At 39.2% G+C, this 24226-nt stretch overlaps 1 protein-coding gene across 1 annotated transcript in view; it reads right to left on the reverse strand.

Annotated features, from left to right (window-relative positions):
• Positions 1 to 24226, reverse strand: part of LMBRD1 (LMBR1 domain containing 1) — a 115428-nt gene that overhangs the window by 17437 nt on the left and 73765 nt on the right. Inside the window, exons 10-14 of the mRNA XM_079938603.1 lie at positions 15331 to 15395; positions 14872 to 14974; positions 14005 to 14109; positions 12212 to 12361; positions 10774 to 10852 (exon numbers count right to left, since the gene is read on the reverse strand). Of these exons, the coding sequence (XP_079794729.1) occupies positions 10774 to 10852; positions 12212 to 12361; positions 14005 to 14109; positions 14872 to 14974; positions 15331 to 15395 (502 nt within the window). The remainder of the gene's footprint in view (positions 1 to 10773; positions 10853 to 12211; positions 12362 to 14004; positions 14110 to 14871; positions 14975 to 15330; positions 15396 to 24226) is intronic.

Raw genomic sequence — 24226 nt, forward strand, 5'->3', positions numbered from 1 at the left:
GTGTGCTTGTATATTTGACTCCGATGTCTTCACTTGCACTCCTCTGTGGGAATTCCGTGAAGCCAAGAATTATGGTACTTTCCTCTAGGGAGGATTAAATTTACTTGCACCATGTGCCTACCACACTGCCAGAAATTTCAATGAAACAAATTCACTCTGGTGATGTGCATTTGGCCTGCAAATCTGCAAAGAGCTAGTCTGCGGCTACAATTTCTTAGGAATGTGATTCCTTCCTTCCTGTTCTTGACACTAAGGCCAACTTTGCTTTCGGTTTTCTGCAAGTAATATGTTTAACTTTACTTGTGGTTCGCCCTCACACGATGGTGCCATCCTTGGGAGACGGAGGGGCTTAGCTTTGTAAGAGGCTGCATTTCCTATGAGATGCCAACCACTCACGTGGGCTCTAGACCTGCGTTGTCGAATATAACAGCCACTGGTAACGTGGCCGAGACTGAAACTAGGGAACTGAATTTCTAATTGTATTTAATTTTAATTAACTTAAACTAAAAACTGAAGCAGTGTAAAATATTTTTTCATTAAACAACTTTAGTGCTTTGGTAGAACTATACTTCACTTTAACCAATAAACGTTCTCATTTAGATAATGAAAATTTAGTGTTTGAATTAAGATGTTCCTTAAGTATAAAATACACACCAGGTTTTGAGAACTTAGTATGAAAAAGGATATAATGTGTGACACAGAGAAGGCTCTTGGACACCTCCCTTGTTTACCTGGGACGAAGCCAGACAGCAGCCCTCTATACTCTGTCTCTCCTTCACGAAAGATCTGCTAAGCTGTTTGTCCCCACTGATCAATCAGAACAAGAGGCTTGTTGAGTTGACCTGAGTAACCTTTATTTAGATTTCCCTCCTTCTCCAGGCCCCCAAAGGGGCTCCTTCTGCCCTACCCTCAGCCTGAGCCAGCAGACAGCCCTTCCTAAGCAAGCCCTCCTGGCTGACCTCAGGAAAAACATCCCATGATCATCCCACTCTTACAGCTGGTTTCTTCTAGCCTTGCTTACTCCTCCCTAGAAAAGAAAAGCCCTCTCCTGCCTGGCGTCTGAAACACCTGCAAATAGCTCACGGTCAGCTCCTCTTTTTGTGGCATCCCCTCTTCCTACTGTAATAATCTGTTTAAATATGTCTCTCCTTTTGACTGCTTGAAATGGTGGATCACTCTTCCCTTGGCTTACAGGAAACTACCGTCACCTAATCTTCCTTCTTAGTTCTCCGTTGCTGGTTGCTCTTCTTGCAACGGGACAGCCACAGAGCTCCACCCTCGCACCTCTTCTCTGTTTGAGTTCACCCTCTAGGTGATCTCACATCCAACCTCACAGCTTTCCTTCCCACCTGCCCCAGCCAACCCGGCATAAACTTCTCCAGATCTCCAGACCCAACTCAACTGCCAACTCAAGATCTGTACTTGGATGTTCAACAAAGGACTCAACCCAAAATAATCAAACGAGAACCCCATGTTCTCCCTCAATGCATGAATGAGGGAAACAGATCTGTGGAATTAAGAATATACTCACTTTGCAAAAAGAGTCAAGAGGCATTAGCCAAACAGCAAGCTCCTGAATGCACTTCTGTATGGTATCATACTAAAAATTAGATTCATATACAACTTTCAGCAATATCCTCATGCTTTCAGTCCACGTGCCACTTATATGTGGGATTTTTAAGGCTATTTAGAAAGCATGGTAAAAAATCCCAAACCAAAAACAAATGCAGAAAGGAATTTTCTTCATAGTTAAATCTTTTCACTTAATTCTCTAATACTTCAGCCCATACTACCCTAACTGAAATTGCACTCTCAAAGGTTTAAGACTGGCTAGTTGGTAAATCTCTCTCTGAAGCATCCACATGAATGATCTCTGCACACAGCGGTACCTTGGATCCTGTAATGCTTTAGTATTCTGTTCATCTCTCATTGTCCAGACTCATGTTTCCTTCTCACATAACCTAGGTTTAAGCTCTTTGACCTCTGATTTTCTTTTATATCGTCTGTGACTTTGATTTCCTCGGACTTCAAATGACTGTCTCCATTATACTAAAAAAGCAGTAACACCCTTTTGTTTTTAAAATTAAAGGGCAGATGATGCAAACAGAACACAAAAATGTGAAATGTAGAAAAAAAAGAGACTTGGAATCCAGACACTTGCATTATAGTCCCAAGTCTCATACTATCAACTTTTAACTTATCTCTTAGGGCCTTAGTATCTGTATCTGCAAAAAAGGGGTATTAAACCAGTTAGATGGATGGCCTCACTGAAGTCCCCTTTTTTTGCTTTAACATTCTAGTTTATATTTTAAAAATTGTTTATAACTTAAGTGTCTCTTTGTAGCCTGTATTTCCATTTCTATACTTGTTATACAGAAAATGAGGGGGAAAAGATTCTCTATCTCTAACTGACATAATATCTTAGACAAAAGTTTGCAGAAGGATAGGTACTTGAGGTTCTGAGAAAACAAGTCAACCTGCTTTTATCACTGACAAAAGCAAAACAGCTTGGTAAACACATTTTATTTATAGAGAATGTATTTTGAGCCACTCCTTGATAATGGGCTTGTTTACTCCAGAACTTAGTGTTCAGCTACTTTCTAAAGTAAGATATCAATGCACATTTTACTTTATTAATTTTCCTCTAACATTATCTTTAGTTATTCAAAATAATTCTTACTTTTCCCTCTGTACTTAATATATATAATTTTAACCCTGCTTTAGCTCTTTAAGTTCAAGTCAGTTTTTTGTAATTCACGTAGTTTAAAGTTTAACACATTAGTTTCTATTTTAGCATCATCAGCTAACTTGAGTCATCTTAACCATTTGTCCTAGTAAAATTATATCCTAAAGCTAAAATCTAAAGCCATAGATCGTTCGATGATTTTTTAAGGCTGGCTATATATATTAACAAATATACTTAACCAGAATAATCCACAAAAATCCAGTTTGATTTATACAGATCATCGCATTTCCAGTTGCTTTAATGTCCAAATAAGACAACACAAGTTTACTCCAAGGAAAGATAAAGTAATTAAATAGGATGACAGAAATAGACTTTGGGTTCATAGATTTTTAAAAATGATCATTTGGAAATATATTTTCTTGCTTCATCCCTCACTGTACTCCCCAAATATTCAATGCTCCTGCCACAATTTATTTTTTCTGTAAGATGCCAAGTAGATTTGTTTTTATGCCTTGTTAATGCAGGTTCCTTCTCTGCTTGGAATAGCCTCCAGTTTTTTTTTTGTTTGTTTGTTCATTTGGATTTAACTTATGCTTTGGGGCCCAGTTCAAAAGTTATACTGCAGAGAAAACCATTAGCCCCTTCTGCCTTCCCATAGCATTTTGTCTGTAACTTCATTATAGCTTGCCATTTACTTCTCTATTACAATTATTCATTTTCATATCCAAATCCATTAGGCTGTTTGCTTTCCAAAGGCAGGGACTGTGGTATATGTGTCTCCTCTGATGCTTTCTCTCCTTCCCAGAATCTACCCCAGTACTCTATTCTGTTTGTCCACAAAGGGAAACTGATCATCCATCTTCCTCTTTGGGCTCAAATATTTCTGTATATTTATGTTACTCTTCATAATTCTGTGCCTGTTTTAACTATTTTATTCACACTAACATATACGTTGTCTGTGTATTAATGCTTATTAGATTAAGCAGCAATTAAAGAATGTGAAACTAAGAATGTAAATAAAGTCCTTTTGTCATATTAGCATATAAAATTTAAAACTTGATTTCTAATTTGCTCAGCTGACTCATTTTGAACTTATAAACAATGCATTACCTGTAAGGGTAAATTAAGTAATACTGTTGTTTTAAGGTAACTTTGTGAACATAGTATGATAGGCATTCTTTATAAATCTGTTAAATCACCCTATTCTTTAAGGGATCATTTTAAACACAACAAAACCTTAACTATTTTTAGATGACTCTCAAACATTACAACATTTAATAAATGTCAGACCACCTCATGTATGAATGCAATATTACTTAAGAAAAACAAGTCTATGAAATGCACTTAATAATGGTAAGAGGTCAATATATGTATTTTTAGAAATCACTGCTTTAACATCTTTCTAGGGAGATTACCTTTCCTCAAAAATAATTTTAAGTATAACACTCTAAATTATAATTTTTGTTTCATAATCTAAAAATCATTCTCCAAAATTCTGTTACTTGCAAAAGGTACATAACGAAGGTGACATCAAGTACCTTATGGGGTATTTATATTACAGTATCATCTACTCTAGTCAAAGTGCCCACTAAAATGTTACAAGTAATAGTGTTGCGTTTCTCCTCTTCATGCTGACATTTCCTAGTGTGCAGTAACTGGACTCTGTCACCACACTTAACACCCCATCCCCACCCGTATGCGTCAAATCTCACGTTCTAACCTGCTCCTTCATCTTTCTCCAGCATTTCAAAAGATTTTTAACATTTAAAACTCAACAATTTTCATCTCCTTATATATGAATTAGAAGGATTAATATTTTCTTTATGAGCAGCCGTCCCCAAAGCCATCTTAATTTTGAATCTGGCGGAGGAGAGTTGTCTTAGAGCCCCTCACCATTTTTATTTAAAGTATTCTCTTAAAAAAATCTACCCTGCCACCCCAAATTCAATGGTCATATTTCTACCATCCTCTTCCAAGTATGCACAGGCAAATTTGACATTCAGAGATTAGCTGGAGAACCAAAAAAATACTGGGAGAAATAAAGCCATAAACCTAAAGGGTATGTTTTTGTACTGCAAAGCAACATTTCAAAGAATAAGTCAACTAAAATGTTTTACAAAAATATTCGGCAGTTCAAAGGAGGTCATTTTAACCAGTGGTCCCCAACCTTTTTGGCACCAAGGACCGGTTTCGTGGAAGACAATTTTTCCATGGACTAGTGGGGGAGAGGGGATGGTTTGGGGATGATTCAAGCGCATTACCTTTGTTGTGCACTTTGTTTCTATTATTATTACACTGTAATATATAATGAAATAATTATACAACACACCATAATGCAGAATCAGTGGGAGCCCTGAGCTTGTTTTCCTGCAACTAGATGGTCCCATCTGGGGTTGATGGGGGACAGTGACCCCCGACGTGTGTAGCTAGGTCCAGTCTACTCTGTGATCTCGTTTTGGTTGCTGTCACTGCAGAAAACCCTGCTTCACAAAGATGGGATGTTGGAGATGGAGGCAGGCTTCTCAGTGCTTTCGTGGCAATCTCAGGGTATTGCGCCCTGGCTTTAATCCAGAGCGTATGGAGATCTGAAGTTGTCTCAAACATACTTTTGAGGGCACCGTCATTTGCGATCTCAAGCAGTTGATCCTCTTCCAATACAAAGTCAGTTCACCTGGCTTATTCACAAATGGGTCGTGGATCCATTCCTTCCCAGTTTGGGGGTCTTTGTGGTTGGGAAGTAATGCTCAAACTCTTCTGAAAGCTGAGATAGGTGATCATGCACCAGCTGGGAGAAAGAAGGCCCTGGCTCAGTCTTTCAAAATCTCTGCTAATGTTTGAAACATGTCAAAAATCCCAATGTTCGCTCATCGCCCCATAATTCCAGTTTGGCTTTGAATGCAGCCACTTTACCTGCAGACTTGAACACAGATGTTGTTCTCCCCTGAAGTGACATATTGAGTTCGTTGAGCAGGTTGAATATGTCACACAAGTAAGCAAGTTTTGCGACCCATTCTGTGTCACTGAAATGTGCTGCCACTGGTGACTGTTCTTCTAAAAGAAATCTCTGGAGAGGCTCTTGTAACTTATGAACTCTGGCCAGTGATCTCCCTTTGGAAAGCCATCTCACTTCTGTGTATAAGAGAAGACGTGTGTGCTCTGGGTCCGTCTCCTCACAGAGCTGCACAAACAGACGTGAGTTAAGGGCATGTACTTTAATGTGGTTGATAATTTTAATCACATCCTGCAAAACGTTAAGTTCAGGTGACATCTTTCGGCTAGCCAGCACTTCTCTATGGATGACACAGTGTGTGGACTCACATTCAGAAGCGACCTCTTTGACCCGAGGAGCGAAACCAGAAAGCCGTCCAGTCACGGCAGCCGCTGTCTGTGCATATACCGATACAAAATGACCAATTCAGTTTTCCTGATATGTAATCATTCAAAGACTTGAAGAGCTCTGCAGCTGTGGTGTTGGTTGGTAACAAAAGTGCACATAACATATTCTCATGCACACCCTACTGAAAAATATATCACACAAAAACAAGCATCGTTGCCTTGTTGTCAACAGCAGTAGACTCGTCAACCTGGACTGCGTACCACAGTGACTCATTAATCCTGACAATTGCGCCTCAATAACCTCTGCTATTTCATCAAGTCGTCTAGTTATGGTGCTAGCCGAAAGAGGAACACGTGCCACCTTTTGAACTGCAGCTTCTCCTGAAAGTTCATGACAAATGTCCTTAGCAGCTGGCAAGATCGACTCTTCACCCAATATACAGGGCTTCTTAGCTTCAGCAATGCGGTTAGCCACTAAGAAGGATGCTCTCAGTGCAGACACGTTTGATGAAGTGGTGGCCTTCAATAATTGCTTTAATTCATGTTCATGATTTTTCCTTTTGAAAAACTCCAAAGCCTTGTCTTTTAATGCAGGGTGCTTGGTCTCCGTGTGGCAAAGCAGTTTTGAAGGTTTCATGGCTTTGTTGGATAGCCAGTCACCACATATTATACAAAGCAGGCTTGGAGAATATGAATCACCTGCTGCAATGAACTGGTAACTTAAGTAGGACTCTTGGTATTTTCTTTCAAATGCAACTTTCTTTTTGTTGGCAGTCTTAAGAGTCTTCTGTCTCATCATTGGGTCTTTCTTTCTCCCTTTTCAAAGAAGCTCCCCAGTGACAAAGAAGCTGCCCAGCGACGTTTGTTTTTTACTCATTTTGCCTAGGGTTATCTTGTGGGCTTACCAAAAACTGTGAATGAGACAAGGACACAGTGCAGGAAAGAGGCATGGATGGAAGTGGTAAATAAAATAATGGGCAGGCCAGGCACAGACTAAAATAAGTGTTGGATTCCAACTTAAAGCCTGCCACCAGATGCAGCTTAATTGTCACTTACCACTCACTGGTAAGGTTTTGATATGAGTCTGCAAGCAATTGATTTATTATGGTCTCTGTGCAGTCAAACCTCTCTGCTCATGATAATCTGTATTTGCAGCCGCTCCCCAGTGCTAGCATCACCGCCTCAGCTCCACCTCAGATCATCAGGCATTAGATTCTCACAAGGAGCATGCGACCTAGATCGCTCGAATGTGCAGTTCACAGTAGGGTTTGTGCTCCTATGAGAATCTAATGCCATCGCTGGTCTGATAGGAGGTGGAGCTCAGGCGGTAATGCAAGCCATGGGGAGCGGCTGCAAATACAGACAAAGCTTCGCTCTGCTTGCCTGCCGCTCACCTCCTGCTGTGTGCCTGGTTACTAACAGGCCACGAACCAATACCAGTCCGTGGCCTGGGGGCTAGGGACCCCTGATTTAAGCCACTATAAATTAGATTAGACTGATAAACAAAACTACTGAATGTGATTCATAAAAGAGTTATGGCCAAGGGTATGATTTAACTAAACTTACTGATCTATAACATAAAAATTCACTCAGTTCAGCAATATAAGGGCATTTTAAACACCTTTACCAGTGCAACTTAATTTTGAAATTTTGATGTTTTTCTGCTAAGGTTTCAATACTACTATAAGAATTTAAGAAACAGAACCTATTTTAGATCTTCAAGATCAGTGCCCTCTTAAAAAAAAATTAAAATCAACTCAACAGTAATTTTTCATTCTACTTTCACTGAGCTAAAAATGACAACCCAAAGCATTTCAACTATCAACCCTAGTGTGACATGTGTATGTACATTTCAAAGTAAAAAACCTGGGACTAAACTCATTACAAAAGTAGAGCTGGAAAATCAAGTCACATTTATTTATAATAGAATCTAAAGAAAAAATGGTTCTGATGAACCTAGGGGCAGGACAGGAAGAAAGATGCAGACGTAGAGAATGGACTTGAGGACATGGCGAGGGGGAAGGGTAAGCTGGGACAAAGCGAGAGAGTGGCATGGACATATATACACTACCAAATGTAGAATAGATAGCTAGTGGGAAGCAGCCGCACAGCACAGGGAGATCAGCTCAGTGCTTTGTGACCACCTAGAGGGGTGGGATAGGGAGGGTGGGAGGGAGACACCAGAGGGAGGAGATAGATATGGGGATGTATGTATATGTACAGCTGATTCACTTTGTTGTAGAGCGGAAACTAACAAACAATTGTAAAGCAATTATACTCCAATAAAGATGTTAAAAAAAAAAAAAAGAAACCTTTTACTGTTATTTCTTCTTCATGTCTGTTTCCCCATCTCATCTCTTGATTTTTTCTTTTCTCCCAGCTTTAGTCGCTTCCCTTCTTTCCCTTACACCCTGGACTCTGCGGTAGGTCTCATTCTCTCACTCTTAGCTTGTCCTTGGCTTACCATTCTACTTCAGTCCTTCAACCCACCTTCCCAGACAGCCTAGGCAATGATGGAGAATGGTACCAGCTATACAGATTTGTTCAGCAAAAATACAGATAGATAATTCCATCTCTGGTCCTTGACATATTTATCTATCACTAACTTATCTTCAGTCAGATCCTTCTTCTGTTCACCGATCAAAACTTTTGCCACTTTCTTCAGTTCTGTGCCCAATGGCCCACACAATTCTCAGCAGATGACTGAACTTAAACTTCACAGCAAAATGAGACAATCATACAGAACTTCCTGTTCACCCTAAGAAATTACTATCTGAGTCCATATTGTTGCTTCCTTCCTTGCTCTAGAGAAAGAGGCATCCCTCCTTCTAGCTAAAGCATTCCGTCTTTGATGTTCTAAATACCATCTCCTCCAGAACTGGATGGTACTGGCCCATCATCTAACCTTTGTGATATTTTTCTTCAACTTTTCCTGCTCCATTAATTCCATTCCATCTTCCCTGAAGTCTCTCCTCATTTAAAAAGAAAAAAACAAAGATTCTCCCCGACCCTGCACACCTGCTCTAGTTTCCATCCAATCCCTCTCAATCTCCACAAACAATTTCTGTGAAGAATATAAACTCAGTCACGGCTTCATATCGCTTTTTATTCACTGCACTTAGCTTTCGCCTCCACCGCCTCTGTGCAGTCCCCTTCCCCACACCTGCTTCACCCGCCTGCCCCTGGGTAGCCGTCCTCCTCGGAGCCCTGGTCTCCTCTCTCTCCACCTTCTGAGTTCATTATGCAAATATCCAAGTGCGCACGAAATCTCCGCCTCAAGGTCTGTGAGACATCTCAGGTCAACTAAGCATTTCTTACATTTCTTCTCTAATCTTAGTATCCATTTTTAACTCAGCTTGCTGATACCAAAATTTACCCCATTACTCAGTAACTGGAGGGCCATTCTAGAATATTCTGTTGCCTTGCCACTGCTTCAGACCCAAGCAAGCAGAAATCCTCTTGCTTCTCTCTTCATCTCACACCCTCCAGACCACTGTTTACTCCAGGCTCTCACCATCTCTCCTGCATGACTGCACACAGCCCCTGCCGGCAGCCTCTCCCAGCCGATTTCTACGCTCAGCTCTCAACTTCTCCAACCCGCTCTCTCTGTTATAATAAAGTTACTGAAAACAAACCAGACCAGTTTCAACTTCCTTGCTTAGAACTCTTCCAAGGCCTTCCGGGGCTTGAGTCCTAACTCTGCAATCCCATTTTCTCCCTCCCTCTAACCCACACCCCTCCAGAATTAAAGCAACAAAACAATAACAGTGCTTTACATTCGCTGGAACACAAAACTTTACAGTTTAAGCGAATTACGTTTGAGCACTTTGTTCCTCTGCCTAGAACAGCCTCCCCTTGATGCACATACCAGGTAAATCCTTCATTCACCTTGAGAGGCAGCTCTGCTCTCCCTTTTCTGAAGCCCTGCTTTCTGAGGACCACCACCGCACAGTGACCTCCACGTAGAGCTCTGTACTTCTTCCACTGGGCTACCCTGGACTCTGTACCTATTCCTGTTACTCTACCACATTCCAGAGTTGACCCTGGTAAAAAACTCCAAATTTATCTTTTCCATAACGGTACCCCTGAATGATTTATCAAGAAATATACTATATTTGACATATTATTTTACCCTGAAATAAAAGCATACTATAATATTCAAAGGGGAAAAAAACCTCATCTTAGCACACAGAAAACAGAAAAAAAAAAGATTGTCTCAAAATTCACAGAGGTTAAGAGCAGAGGATCTCAGAGCTTTTGTCAGAATACACACAAAGTACTTAGCACAGTGTCTGAAACACAATTACATGTTCTTAATAGTTAATCGCTGTCATCATTAACATTATTATTATTAACTAAAGTAACTAGAGTTGGATGGTTCAAAAGTTGTTCTAGGTCATAGGTACTTTAGGTCTCAGTCCTAAAAATTGCAGATACCACCAAAACTCTCCTGAATTTTTAAGAACAATGAAAAAAGACATTTAGAATGTTTCTCTTTATACTAGTACACGTGATAAATAATAACTACGTTTTGTTCTTCAAAAGTAAACACTTTGTAATGATACTTTCCCTAATGGAAATCAGTAAATTACCAAGATATTCTACTGAAGACACCAAGGTCTTCTTGCTAGAATTTCCTTTGTCACCACATATTAAAACAAATGCATCAAATGATTAAGACACCAAAATGCAAGACACATCTTTTCTTACAGAGCTATAAATTCTAAGATGGGTGATAAAAGCTACTTTACCTTCAGGGGCATCTGCATCACATCTCTTTGGCACAGAAAGGGTTGAATTGCCTTTATGGGCATCATAAGTTATATTGCTCTGAAAGATGAAAATATAGTTAAAATATAAATAGTATATTAATATATTTCGATTAAAAAGTAATCACTTTATGAACTTTATACTGTTTTCTATTAAACTACATCTAGCTAATATTCTAAAAGGTAAATTACATAAAATTGCAACTAGAAGAAAAAGATTTAGGGTAAATTTAACATTAGGGCTTTCCTATAACAATCATTAGGCCCTGTGTTGAACAACAGAGCTTCTGCCCAGAGAAACGGCCTACTTATTTTTCCACTGTGGAACAAGAAAAGAATATCATTCATCCATGCAAAAGCATGACGTTATTTCATTCATTCATAGAAGAATGTGTTATAAGCATGACCTAGTGAACGAGGTGCAGGAGATAAGGCAAGAAGAGAATAAAAGGTATAAGAAATGAAAAAAGTGACTAAGGTGACCTTCTAGCATTGTTTCCCAAACTTGTGTCATTCGTTACCTCCATTATGATCGTGCCTTATCTTTGATCCAATGGCATTGTTACTTAATATTTTTCAATGAACTAACTTTTCAATCCTTAGCAATATTATGCATGGTATTAAAGGTCTGACGTGCTTACTAGATCTTGTTTGTTTGTTCCTAATTACATATTAGAGTAAAGAAAGAATGGAGGAAGAAGTACAGGATAAAGGAGTGACCCGGGGAGACTGGATTAATAATGAAAAACTCCATTAAAGTAAGGCTTGAACTGGGCCCTGAAACATGGATTTGATTTGACTTGTTAGAAGGTAGAGCAAGAGATATTTCAGGAAAAGGAAACTAAACAAAGGCTGAATTAGATATGGTCAAAATATGTCAAGCTGTCAAAATATTCAAACTAGCTCTCCAGGTACAACTAGGAATCACAGCTGGCTTTTGAAAGATCAACACCAAGGAATCACTGTAACAGGTAAGAGGATCCCTGTCATGTTAAGAGAAAGCATAGTTACGTACAAATAAAATAAAGTCTCTCCTCTGGGATTCATGGTACCAATGAGCAGACATAACTTTCCGCACACCAAAACTTTTTGGGGAGCCATATTAATAAACTTACTTAAAATATTATTTTAGAGTAAATATTATGAGTTTTAGCAAAGTGCTGAGACACAGCTCAGTAGCTTGGCACCATGGGATCCATTTAAGGAGCTACTGTAATGAGATTCAGTGTTATTTTTAAAAAGAACTTGTTTGAAACAAATATAAACATGCTGAAAAATGGAATGAAAAACTAGTTTTAGCAATATTAAGTTTAACCTGATGAGCTAATATTTTGTGTTAGCTTTCACAAATGAGAATTTGATTTCAGATTTCACTATGTTTAAAATATCAAAATACTGACTTTTTAAAGTTTGCACTTACCTCTATCAGGTAGTTTTGGCTTCCGTACATAACATACTGGGGGGCGAGGCTGTAAATCATGTAGCTAGTGTGAAGCACAATAAGCAGAAGTATCATGCAGAGAAATAAGAGCGCCTGGGGCCTGGTTCTCCCCCTTCTGATTTTATACAACTGGAACGAAAGAACACAGGGATGATATTCCAGCAACACGTTTCATGTGAAGGGACTGAGTCCCACTCCTTTGTTAGGGGGTAACGAACACAGTTCAATCCACCGTTTCTTTTTCCCAAAATACATGCTAAGAATTCTTAATCTTTCCAGATAATTATAAGAATAACAAAGAATAACAACGCTTTCCCTGAAAAGCTTTTAGGTTTAGATTCATGTTTATTTTAAAAACTCAAGACCTAGAGAATATATTTGTACTCACAGGGTCTGTTTCAGAAAAATCTTCTAAACTTATTATGCAATAGCATCTGTTAGAAGTTCCTAGAGCTAAGAGGAACTGAGAACTACTTCTATCTAAAGATTAGAGGAGCTTCAACTGTAAGTATTAGTAATATATTTGAGTTTTATATAATATTACTTCCCAAGGATAGACATGCCACATGTTTTAAATACTCATTTCTATGAAATATGATATCCTCATATTATACTCTACTATAAAACTATAATATAGTTTATGGTAATTTATGTTCATCTGACTACAGCTATTTTCACATGTATCCATACAGGAGGGAAACTAAAACATGTGGTAACAGATAGAAGGAGCCTGGTGACGGGCTTCATTTCAACGGCAGAGCACACTTTTATTCTAGCAACTAAAATAGCACCTCCCTGTTTTATTACTAGATCGTAGTACAGTATAGAGTAATAGGACTCCAATACTGGACGGGATATGATCACCTAAAAATGTACGTTTCCCAGCTTCCCTACCCCTAGTAGTGGCTGGTAGTGATAAAACATTAAATGTCAAAAGGAAAGCAGTCTGTTGGAGACTTCTGGGAAAGTCTTGCTTTTTGATATAGGTATCACCACTTCTGCTAGCTACCTTTTCCTTACGGAACACGGACAGAATAAATGGGGTTGAAGCAGCCATATCACAATCATGAGGGAGAAGCCAAGAGGAATCCAGAGATATTAGACTTGATTTTTGAGCTAATGAAGCAATGTTAGATTTTAAAAATGTTCCACAGCAAGAAGTCTTTCATTAGTTCAAGCCACTATTTAACTGAATTTTACCCACAGCTGGAAGCATGATGATGTATCTCGTTTTAAAATTCTTAATTTATATCAAGATGACTCTAAGAGGAAAATGACCCTTTCTCCAAACACACAGTAATCTTTCACTCCCAGTAGTAAAGGCCATCTTTTGAGCTACCATGAGTCCAGTTGTGCTTCAGTGTGTTCCCATGCAGCCGAACACTAAGGAAAATAATAGAACTTCTAGCCCAGGACTTCTCCACCTCGGTACTACTGATGTTTTCGGCTGGATAAGTCTTTGCTGTGGGAGGCTGCCCTGTGCAATGCAAGATGTTTAACTGAATCCCTGTACTCTAACCAACAGATGCCAGTAGCGCCTCCTAGTTATAACAAATGAAAACATCTCCAGACTTTGCCAAATATATCCGGGAGGGCAAAATTGTCCCTGTAGACGAAGGGACATGTTAACATGAAGTGAAAAAGCTAGTATTTCCATTTTTGGTGTCAAGATATTTACAACTTTTATATTATAAATCTAAGATAATTTGCAATAATGGAGATTATGCATAAAATGATGAAAAAATCAAAATGATATTGTAACATATACTCACTCTAATCCAAAAGAACCATATGCCAATATTTCGAATCCCCGCCATTGAAGTAAAAATAAAGTACATAATAATAGTTGTTATAAGAATATAATCAAGAGGAAACACCTGAAAAAAGATAAAATTAAACTTAATACACAAACAATAAGGGCTTTAGAAGTCATGTAAAATTAACTGAAAATTCATTGTTCATATTTGGCAATGTTTAAAATATCAACCCTGATCAGGTTACTATGATAATGCAAAAAAAAAAAAAAAAAACCTCCAAGAAACAACTACCAAACTACCAAACTGCTCAGTATCATTATCCTAAGAAAAATCCTATAACAAATTAAACTAAAAATTACATTTAGGGCTTCCCTGGTGGCGCAGTGGTTGAGAGTCCGCCTGCCAATGCAGGGGACATGGGTTCGTGCCCCGGTCCAGGAAGATCCCACGTGCCGCAGAGCGGCTGGGCCCGTGAGCCATGGCCGCTGAGCCTGCGCGTCCAGAGCCTGTGCTCCGCAACGGGAGAAGCCACAACAGTGAGAGGCCCACGTACCGCAAAAAAAAAAAAAAAAAAATTACATTTATATATGGAATAAAAGACTTCGTTAAAAAGTAAAAACGGGAAGTGCTTGGAAAAGTTCACCCCTAAGTCTTATCACGTATCCCCAAATCAAGTTATGTATAACATGAGAGTTCAGTAATACATCAATACAATAATTTTTAAAGCAACATATCAACATAGAAGTTATATGTAAATAAAAAGCCAAATCAGCAGAGGGCACAAGCATATGCTTCCAAGTACTAGTAGGTTTGTCAACATAATAATCTGACAGAGTGTGACAATGTTTGCTAGAGTATAAAATGGATGATTTTGTTACTTACTGTTTGTAGTAAAGGCAAAAGCATATTCAGTGGGTTACTCAGGTTAGCTCCAAAAATTATGAAACCAGAATCTATTCCAGCTGAATGAAGAGCTTTATCCAAACTATAACAAAAAAATGTACAAAGAGTGAATTTATATATTGCACCACATTTTCAGTTACTTTAGAAAGAACATCATCATAACTTAAGCATGCAGACTCAATGGAGTCAAAGAAAACCACAGATAACAAAGTAAACCTCACTTAAATATCTTACAGATATTGTTCAATTGATACAGAATAAAGAAATACTGTCTATTATTGGGGCTTTTTAGTCATTCTTTGAGTTAATGCTATAGAACACTTCAAGTAAAATAGCTACTTAAGATGAATAGGCTACATTAATGGAATTCAGCGTGGAAAATGTATAAGATCATAGGATGTGTGTTAGTGCTTTAGAAAATGTGTCTACTGTACTTACTTGGACAGGAAGAGAGAAATTATAAACAGCAATGCAACTAAGATGAAAAATATTCCCCAAATGATCTAAAAGCAAAAATAAAAATAAATCGTTAAAATATACTTCTGAAGTTGATATTAAAAGCACAGAACCATTATGCTCAATGGGTTACTAGCGTATGACAATGATCTAAAAAAAATGACCTAAGATAAATTTTAATTTAATATGTAATCATATAGTATATAATCCTAGGCACACATCATCTAAATTTTCATTATGAGACTATTTGAGAACAAAAACACAAAAGAGACAATGCATTTGAAAGTTTTCATTGGTAAGTGAACAAATGAGACTCTTTGCTAGGTCCAATAAAAGGTTTATATTCAGTTATACTCAAATATAAAAAGTTAACTGAAAACTACATTAAGACTAATATACATACACAAAAACCAAAACCAAGAAACTCATCAGGTTATGTTAACCTGTTGTTAAAACAGAGAACTTGGAACATTTTCTCACAGAAGTAATGAGATACTATATAGCTGACCCTTGGACAACGCAGGGGTTAGAGGCACTGACCCTCTGCCCAGCCAAAAATCTGCATAGAACTTACAGTCGGCCCATTGCGATATCCAGATTCAACCTACTGCGGGTGGCATGGTGCTGTATTATGTGCTACTGAAAATTATCCATGTGTAAGTGGACCTGAGCAGTTCACACCATACCGTTCACGGGTCAGCTGTGTATATCTTATAAATAGATTATACCACAGCCTAGAAAAGTCTATATAACTGATAATATTCTTGAAATAGAGTACTAACAGCACTGAAGAAACTGTCATATAGAACTCTCTCTGTGGAAGGATGTGGTAATAAACATCGTACACTTCCCTGTACTCAAGTATGAACTTTATCGTATGAAAGGATATGTATGAAATATGAAAGGATAGCATATGAACTTTATAGTAGGACGACCGAAAATAAGGAAAACAATGATTGGAACTGGGTCTCTAAGGAATAAAATTTCAGAATAAAAAAAGGGATGAAATCTATGTTTGGCGAGAGCCAAAAGGAAGATTCCTATTAAGTACAGTTAAGTGTTTCAGTTTGTCCTTTGCCTGGAATTGATAGGAATAGATGGGAAACATCATGAATGTTAAGGAGATTTTTCATCTTATTTCACATGATCGTTGAGTATATTTTAGAATTCTGACAGGATAAAAAAAGTAGAATAACAACCCATTATCCTACCTAGCATATAAAGATGAATCTGGAAATAAACTTTAGGACTGTGTTCTAGGGAACTCTTCAGTTCTGAAAGAGTGCCTTTAGAGCTCACTGGAAGAAGCAGCTTGGCAAGAGAGGACCAAAAAGACTATAGGCTTCCTGGTGGCGCAGTGGTTAAGAATCCGCCGGCCAATGCAGGGGACACGGGCTCGAGCCCTGGTCCAGGAAGATCCCACATGCCGCGGAGCAACTAAGCCCGTGCACCACAACTACTGAACCTGTTTTCTAGAGACCGCAAGCCGCAACAAAGAGTAGCCCCTGCTCGCTGCAACTAGAGAAAGCCTGGATGCAGCAACAAAGACCCAATGCAGCCAAAAACAAACAAATAAATAAATAAACTTATTTTAAAAAAAACACAAAAAACGAGTATAGGCATCATTTGAAATAAAAACCCCTGCATGTATCCATTTTACATACGGGGTTTCACATGAGCATTCATTTATTTAAAAAAAGTTTCATTGCTAAATAAGTTTGAAGTGACTCCTTCATAGTAACAGAAGTTTATTAGTAGCAGGTAAAGGAGCGTACACAATCTTTTTCTACTAGGTTTGAGCATGGTACTTGATGCCTAAGTGACCTGGAGACAATATCCTTACACTGAGGAAACATATTACTTCCCAGTAGCCTGTTGATAAGAAATAGCTTGTAGCATGAGGTAGTACAGCTGCCAACTACCAATGAGCAGTAGAGGAACATGACCCAGAGACAGCAGGAGAAATTAACATTCCCCTCCCCTGATCCCCATTTTGGGGGAGGAAAAGAAAAGAAAATCCTTAACCACTTTCCCACTCTGTTGAGATGCATGACCCAGAGTTAGACTATTTAATCACAGCTACTTACAAAACAAAGAAAAAATATTAAAAAGATAAATGGTTTATAAAGACCAAGGAAACTGTATATATTTATATATAAGAACTTAAGTTAGTACTTCCAGAATCATGTCAGTGGTGACTACCCTGGGCTGACCTAAATGCTACATATTCCACACTAGCTATAGTGTCAGTTTTAAAATAAAAATTAAGCCAAAGAGATGACATCAGTAAAGGTAACAGAATAAGAACCTCTGAAAATCCTTTCCCCCCTAAAAGCAACGAGAAAACTGGCATAAATGGTCAGAATCAACTTTTTCAACACTCTGGAAATTAACCAGAGGCATGCAACAATCTAGGAGCATTTATTCAGGAAAAACGGCTGAATCTCAGTAAGAGCACAGAGCACTGTGGCATTCCGACTTGCGCTAGTACCAATTCCTCCTCTCTCGTGCATGGTAGATGGCCTGTAAAAGTCATAAGCCTGGTAGCACCTGCGAAAGCAGAAAGGGGCTGAAGTTCTTTCAGAGTCTCCTTCCCAGAGAACTGCCATTACTCGACCCGCCTGGTAATGGCATGGAAGAGCCCATTTGCAAGACTGTCTGTGTTCAGCCTGAACTGGAGTTCACACAGTGCAAAAATATCTTTTCCGCAGGAGTGTCTGTCAAAAAATTACAGGCAACCAATGAACTTCATGGCCACAAGAGCTAGTCAATATCAGGCAAGAAATAAACTAACTAAAAAGATTAAAACGGAAACCTAGGGAATGAGATGTCCACAGGTGCTCTGAAAAGTTCCCACATATTCCTGGGAATGAAGAAGGCCCTGTGCATGCTCAGGAAAGACAGGAGAGGCCTAAATGTCCACTTGTGGTTGACCCTGAAGCTCTGTCTGCACGAGCAGGAAGTGCAGAAGGCAGCACTGCAGTGCCAGCCTGGGTGCTGAACTCATGTCTCCACTCACACACAGCCCCTCAGCAAAGACTGGGAGACTTGCTGGTTCTAGGTGTTTAAGAAAATCGTCGTCCAGTTATTAACTAAAGTAACCAAGCAGAAACTTGGGTGACTACACACAACAAAGAATACAGACTCCACAGAATAATTCACAAAAGTCACTAAACAAACAACAACAAAGAGTAGTAACAGCAAATCCAGGGGAGACTCTGATCTCCAGAGTTACCACATTATATTATTTAAAACTTCCCAGGTTTTAAGCAAAAAAAAAAAAAAAAAAAAATTAAAGAGACATGCAAAGCAGCAAGAAAGTATGACTAATAGAAGAAAAAAATCAATAGGCACTGTCCTTGAGGAAGTCCTTGAGGACGCTGAACTTACTCGACAAAAACTTTAAAGCCACTATTTTAAATATGTTCAAGAAACTAACGAAAAGCGTGTCTTAAGAACTAAAACAAATTATGAGAACAATTTCTCACCAAATACAGAATATCAACAAAGAAATGGAAATTTTAAAAAAGGAAGTGAATTGAAATTCTCAAGATGAAAATTATAAAAACTCAAACAAAAAGCTCACTAGAAAACAAAGTGAAAAGTTCAGCGGATTTGATCAGTCAGGAGAAAAGGATCATTAAACCTGAAGATAAATCGATTGAGATGATCAAGGCTGCGGAACAGAATACGGCTCCTTGAGGTCACAGGACTGAGGCCTTCATCTCTTTGCTGGCTATCAGCTGGGAGCCTCTCAGTTCCTTGAGGGCATTCATTTCCTGCATTCCTTTTCACATCCCCTCCATCCTCAAATCAGTAATGGCAGCTCAAGTCTTACATTCTGAATGTCTCTTTCTTACACTTTACTTTAGCACATCTCTCTGACTCTAGCCATGGAAGTTCTCTGCTTTTAAGGACTTGTGCTACTAGATTGGGCCCATCAAGATAATCCAGGGTCAGCTCCATATTTTAAAGTCTGTAACATTAATTGCATCTGCAAAGTCCCTTTTGACATTTCGTGTATATTATACTCACAGGTTCCAGGGATTAGGGCGTGGACATCACTGGGGGAAGACAGAGGCATTCTGTCTATCACAAAAAGTGATAGTAATTCTTTGTTGGATTTAATGTTTTCTGGCACGAATCCTACTTTGTCTAATAGCACGATCATTATCTGCTTTTTTATTGTTTCCATTTGCTCAGTATATCTTTCAATACGCATTGTTAGCCTTTGTGAATCACTGTTTTAGGATATAGTTATATCCTGCTTTCTGAGGAAAATTAAAATTTTTCCTTTTAATAGTGAGTTAGATCCATTCACATTTATTGATATGACTAACACGTTTTGTCTCAAAAATATCTTGTTGTTTGATAACTGTGTGTATATTTCCCGTGTTTCTTTCTCCAGTTAATGTGAATTCCTTGCTCTTTGATTTTTAGTTCTTTTGTTAAGAGGGTTTATATTTTTGTTTTAGTGTACTTAAATTTTCAAGTGCCCCTAGCCCCCACTTCCTTATTCATTCCTTTACTAAACAATTTATTAGTTTTTACGTGTCCAACCTATTGCCTACGCAGTAATCTATGAGAAATTCTACTTTCCTTTCTCTTCCTTCTTAATTACATTATTTCTATTCATCAGCACATGTTTGTGCCTTATTCTCTGCCCTAGCCCACACCTTCTCTCCACAGACCTACAATATTACATGTTCACCATTTTTCCCTTCGCTGATGTTTACGTTCTCACCTCTTAATTGGTCAAAGCTTGGCAACGAGTGGATTTCTCAAAAGAGCTCAGGGTACAGATTCCGTAACTGTTTTTCTAAAGGCTATTTTGGCTAAATATAAATTCCTTGGTTCTGCCAACTACAAACTGGCACTTGCCACCTGCCTCTACAAGGACTAGGTCACAAACCGCTGCAGCTGCTGACCTTCAACCCCCTGAAAGGAGCTCAGGGTGGAGATCAGGAGTGAGGCCCTCTGTGCCCTGGGAAAAACGGGCAGAACAGGTCTTCAGATGGTTAGATATTTTCAGGAGACAATGTGATGAGCCCGATTCCTGCATCTCCTCGTATCTAGAAAAGCACTACCATCATCACTGGTGACGTCTGCTCCTCAGGACCAGCAGCCAGCCTCTGCCTCAGTGTGTGCTTGACTGCACGTGCCCCCTTCACTGACATCGTATAGAATACCGCCCTTCCCCCCAGCTCCTGCGAGCGGTTCCTCAGAGCTACCCGAGAGGCTGTCTCCAGTGCTATAGTCCGCATTTTGCCCCAAATAAAACTTAACTCACAACTCTCACGTTGTGTGTGTTTTTTTTTTCAGTGGACAGTTCATACATTTTCATTGAGTTTGTTTGTTTGTTTGTTTTTAATGTTCCTCCATTCCTGCCTTGCTTTGTATGATTTTTAAAAAGTCTAACAATGTGGCCCTTGTGAGTTGATTTTTTTTTCTTAGAAATCCTGAGGATTTTTCTTTAATTTTACTAGGAAAATTGCACATAAACTTTCCCAGGTACAAAGTGTCTATTTCATGTCTATTCATGAAATAGAATATGTGGTGCTCCAAGGACAATGGTGCCTCAAGGACAAAGGACGACACTGCTTGAAAAAGTGTCAGTGTTATACCCCCTACCTGACTCTTACTCGCCCTCCCCCCCATGTTGCCATGGTTATGAAATTCCTGAGCCCACCTGGGTGACACCCACCTGGGCAACGGGACCTGTCCCAAATAAGGAAAGGCATCTGCCCTGCCCCACTCCCACCCTACAGAAGGAAGGTATATGTGCCTCGACCAATCAGTAAATGAAATTTTTACCTCGGACCATCCCTTTGTTTTCTGGCTATAAAAACTGATCAACAGCACAAGTTCGGGCTCGACTCTCCCAGACTACTAGGAATTTGGCCCGCTGTTCTGGCACGACCCTTCCGTCTAATAAATCCTGCCTTTACATTCTGCCTTGTGTCTGGAAATTCTTTTCCAACCAGCGTTCGGACCACAACAGAATATTCATGACACGTGGATTCAGGTCTATTTATTTTTCGGTGTTTGGCAGGAGATTATGCATTTCAATATTCTGCTAATTTGTTTTGTTTTGCTACTGCATGGAAACCACTACACACAGGTAGTTTTTCTTTCTCTTTCATTTCAACACTCCTTTTCTGATCCTTTTTACTTCATCTTGTTTTCCTTCTCTTGGTTATCTTTCTGGCTTTCTTCAAAGCCTCCCCTTACTAAATTTTATTTGATTCTATTCTCCTTTGGACACCTTGGAATTTTGTTTTCATTTTTGAAATTAAGTGTATTTTCCTCCTATTTTCCCCTCTGAGTTCAACTCTCTTCATTTCTACCTGCTTTTTGGCCACTTCTGTTTTTGGTTTTTTAAATAGTGGTAAAATACAAATAACATAAAATTACCATCTTAACCATTTTTAAGTGTACAGTTTAGCTGTGTTAAATACATTCATGCTGTTGTGCAACCAATCTCCAGAATTATTTTCATCTTGCAAAACTGAAACTCTGTACCCATTAAACAACAACTGCCCGTACCTCCTGCCCCCAACCCCTGGAGACCACCACTCTATTTCCTGTCTCTATGAATCTGATTGCTCTAGGTACCTCATATACAGTATTTGTCTTTTTGTGACTGGCTTATCTCACCTAATTTTGGGGGGTTTAAGATCAATCTTAGGCCCACCTCCAAATCTTCTCTTCTCTCTACCATGCAATTTTTCCCAGATTGTCTTTGCTTAACACAAAGTTTTGCAGTAAGAGCTGGAGAGAAAACTTGCTGGACTTGGGGATTTTTGTTGTTGTTTTTACTTATAAGTACAGTTGATTCTCATTTGCAGATTTGGCATTTGCAAGCCCACTGCTCACTAAAATTTATTTATGACCTTAAATCAATACATGCGGCTCTTGGCAGTCTTTTGCAGATACATGCAGAGAGTAAAAATTCTAAGTCACCGGATGCTCGAGTTCCTAGCTGAGGCTGAACCAGGCCACGCTCTGCTTTCTTGTTTCAGCTCTCACACTGTAAACAAGTACCCTGTAAGTGGTCTACTGAGTGCTACATTCTTTGCATTTTTTGTGCTCTTTGTTGGTAACTTTGTTGTTTAAAATGGCCCCCAAGCATAGTGCTGAAGTGCCGTTTGGTTCCTATGACTAAGAAGGCTATGCTTATTGAGAAAACACATGTGTTAGTTTTGTTCAGGCATGAGTTATACTGCTGTTGGTCCTAAGTTCAATGTTAATGAATCGACATTATGTCAGTTGTTTTTAACACAAACACATAACAAACAAGGTTATGTACTGATCAGTCACTGATATCCAAGACCCAGCCCAAGCTTTCCTACGCACTTGAGGCTTACTGCTATGCCAGTGTAAAGATGGGATAGGTCATTACCCTTACGTGAACTTCAATATCCATACCATAATGTTACTGGTAAAGAGGAGCAGAATGCTCCACCTAAAATATGCCTCTTTGGGATAAAGATTATTTTAAGCTATTTTTAAGAAACAGCAGAAACAGAAGCTCTGAAAACTGACACTGACAGTTACCCTTTTTAAGAGATATTTACATTTATAAGGGAAATCTCCATTTGTAAAGGTGGAAGAGGGTGATGACCAAATCTTCAGAAACTCCTATCAATGCAGAAGGCAACTACTTAAAGCCCGTCCTGTAAACAAGTATCTAGAAGAATAAAACACCTAGGGAGAAATTTAAACAAGGAGGCAAATGACTGATATACTCTACTTACATACAGTACTGCGGGGGGGATTTTGCCACCAGAAAATGTGTCCCTCTGGCATGAGAATTAATCTCGGCTGATTATTTTTAGGAAACAGAAGACTCAGAGTCTTTCTTATTACCACCACGCCCACCCCACCCCGCAGCTGCCTAAAGAATTTAGATAAAGGGCCTGTTCCCAGAATAGAGTTGTCACCAGATGTGTCTGCAAGGAATAAGGGCCAGGCGTGGCAGGAAAGTTGGCAGGGCCTGGAGCCCTGAGTCCACTCCGTTCCTTTGTCTCTCCTGGTCTAGCAAACACTTGTCTACCAAACATTGGCTTTTCCATCTCCATGTGAGTTGCCTTCCTCCCCTCTGAAGTCTCAAACCACTACCCCCAACATCCTCCTTTGTCTTTCGCTGAAGGTGGTATTTAAGGAGACGGTTTGGTTTCGGCTGCTTTGGCGAGTTATTCAGTTCTCCTGGGTCTCTCCCATGTGTACATGTTATCAAACTTTTGTTTGAATTTCTCCTGTTCATCTGTCTCATGTCAATTTAATTCTTAGACCAGACAGAAGAACCCAGAAGGGAAGAAGAAAATTTCTTCCTCCCCTACAGCTGAAAACTATAAGACACTGCTGACAGAAATTAAAGGAGACATAAATAAATGGAAAGACATCCCATATTTACGGTTTGAAAGACTTAATACGTTAAAAATGACAATACTACTGAAAATGATCTACAGATTCAATGCAATCCCTATGAAAATCACAATGATGTTCTTTGCAGAAACAAGAAAATCCATCATGAAATTCATGTGGAATTTCAAGGAACCCTGAATAGCCAAAACAATCTTGAAATAGAAGAACAAAGTTACAGGACTCACACTCCCTTATTTCAAAATTTACTACAAAGCCACAGCGATCAAAACAGTATGGTGGGCTTCCCTGGTGGCGCAGTGGTTAAGAATCCGCCTGTCAATGCAGGGGACACGGGTTTGAGCCCTGGTCCGGGAAGATCCCACGTGCCACAGAGCAACTAAGCCTGTGTGCCACAACTACTGAAGCCCACGCACCTAGAGCCCATGCTGTGCAACAAGAGAAGCCACCGCAACGAGAAGCCCTCGCACCGCAATGAAGAGTAGCCCCCGCT

Source organism: Stenella coeruleoalba (genome assembly GCF_951394435.1).
Source record: "Stenella coeruleoalba genome assembly, chromosome: 12".
NCBI classification, from domain to species: domain Eukaryota; kingdom Metazoa; phylum Chordata; class Mammalia; order Artiodactyla; family Delphinidae; genus Stenella; species Stenella coeruleoalba.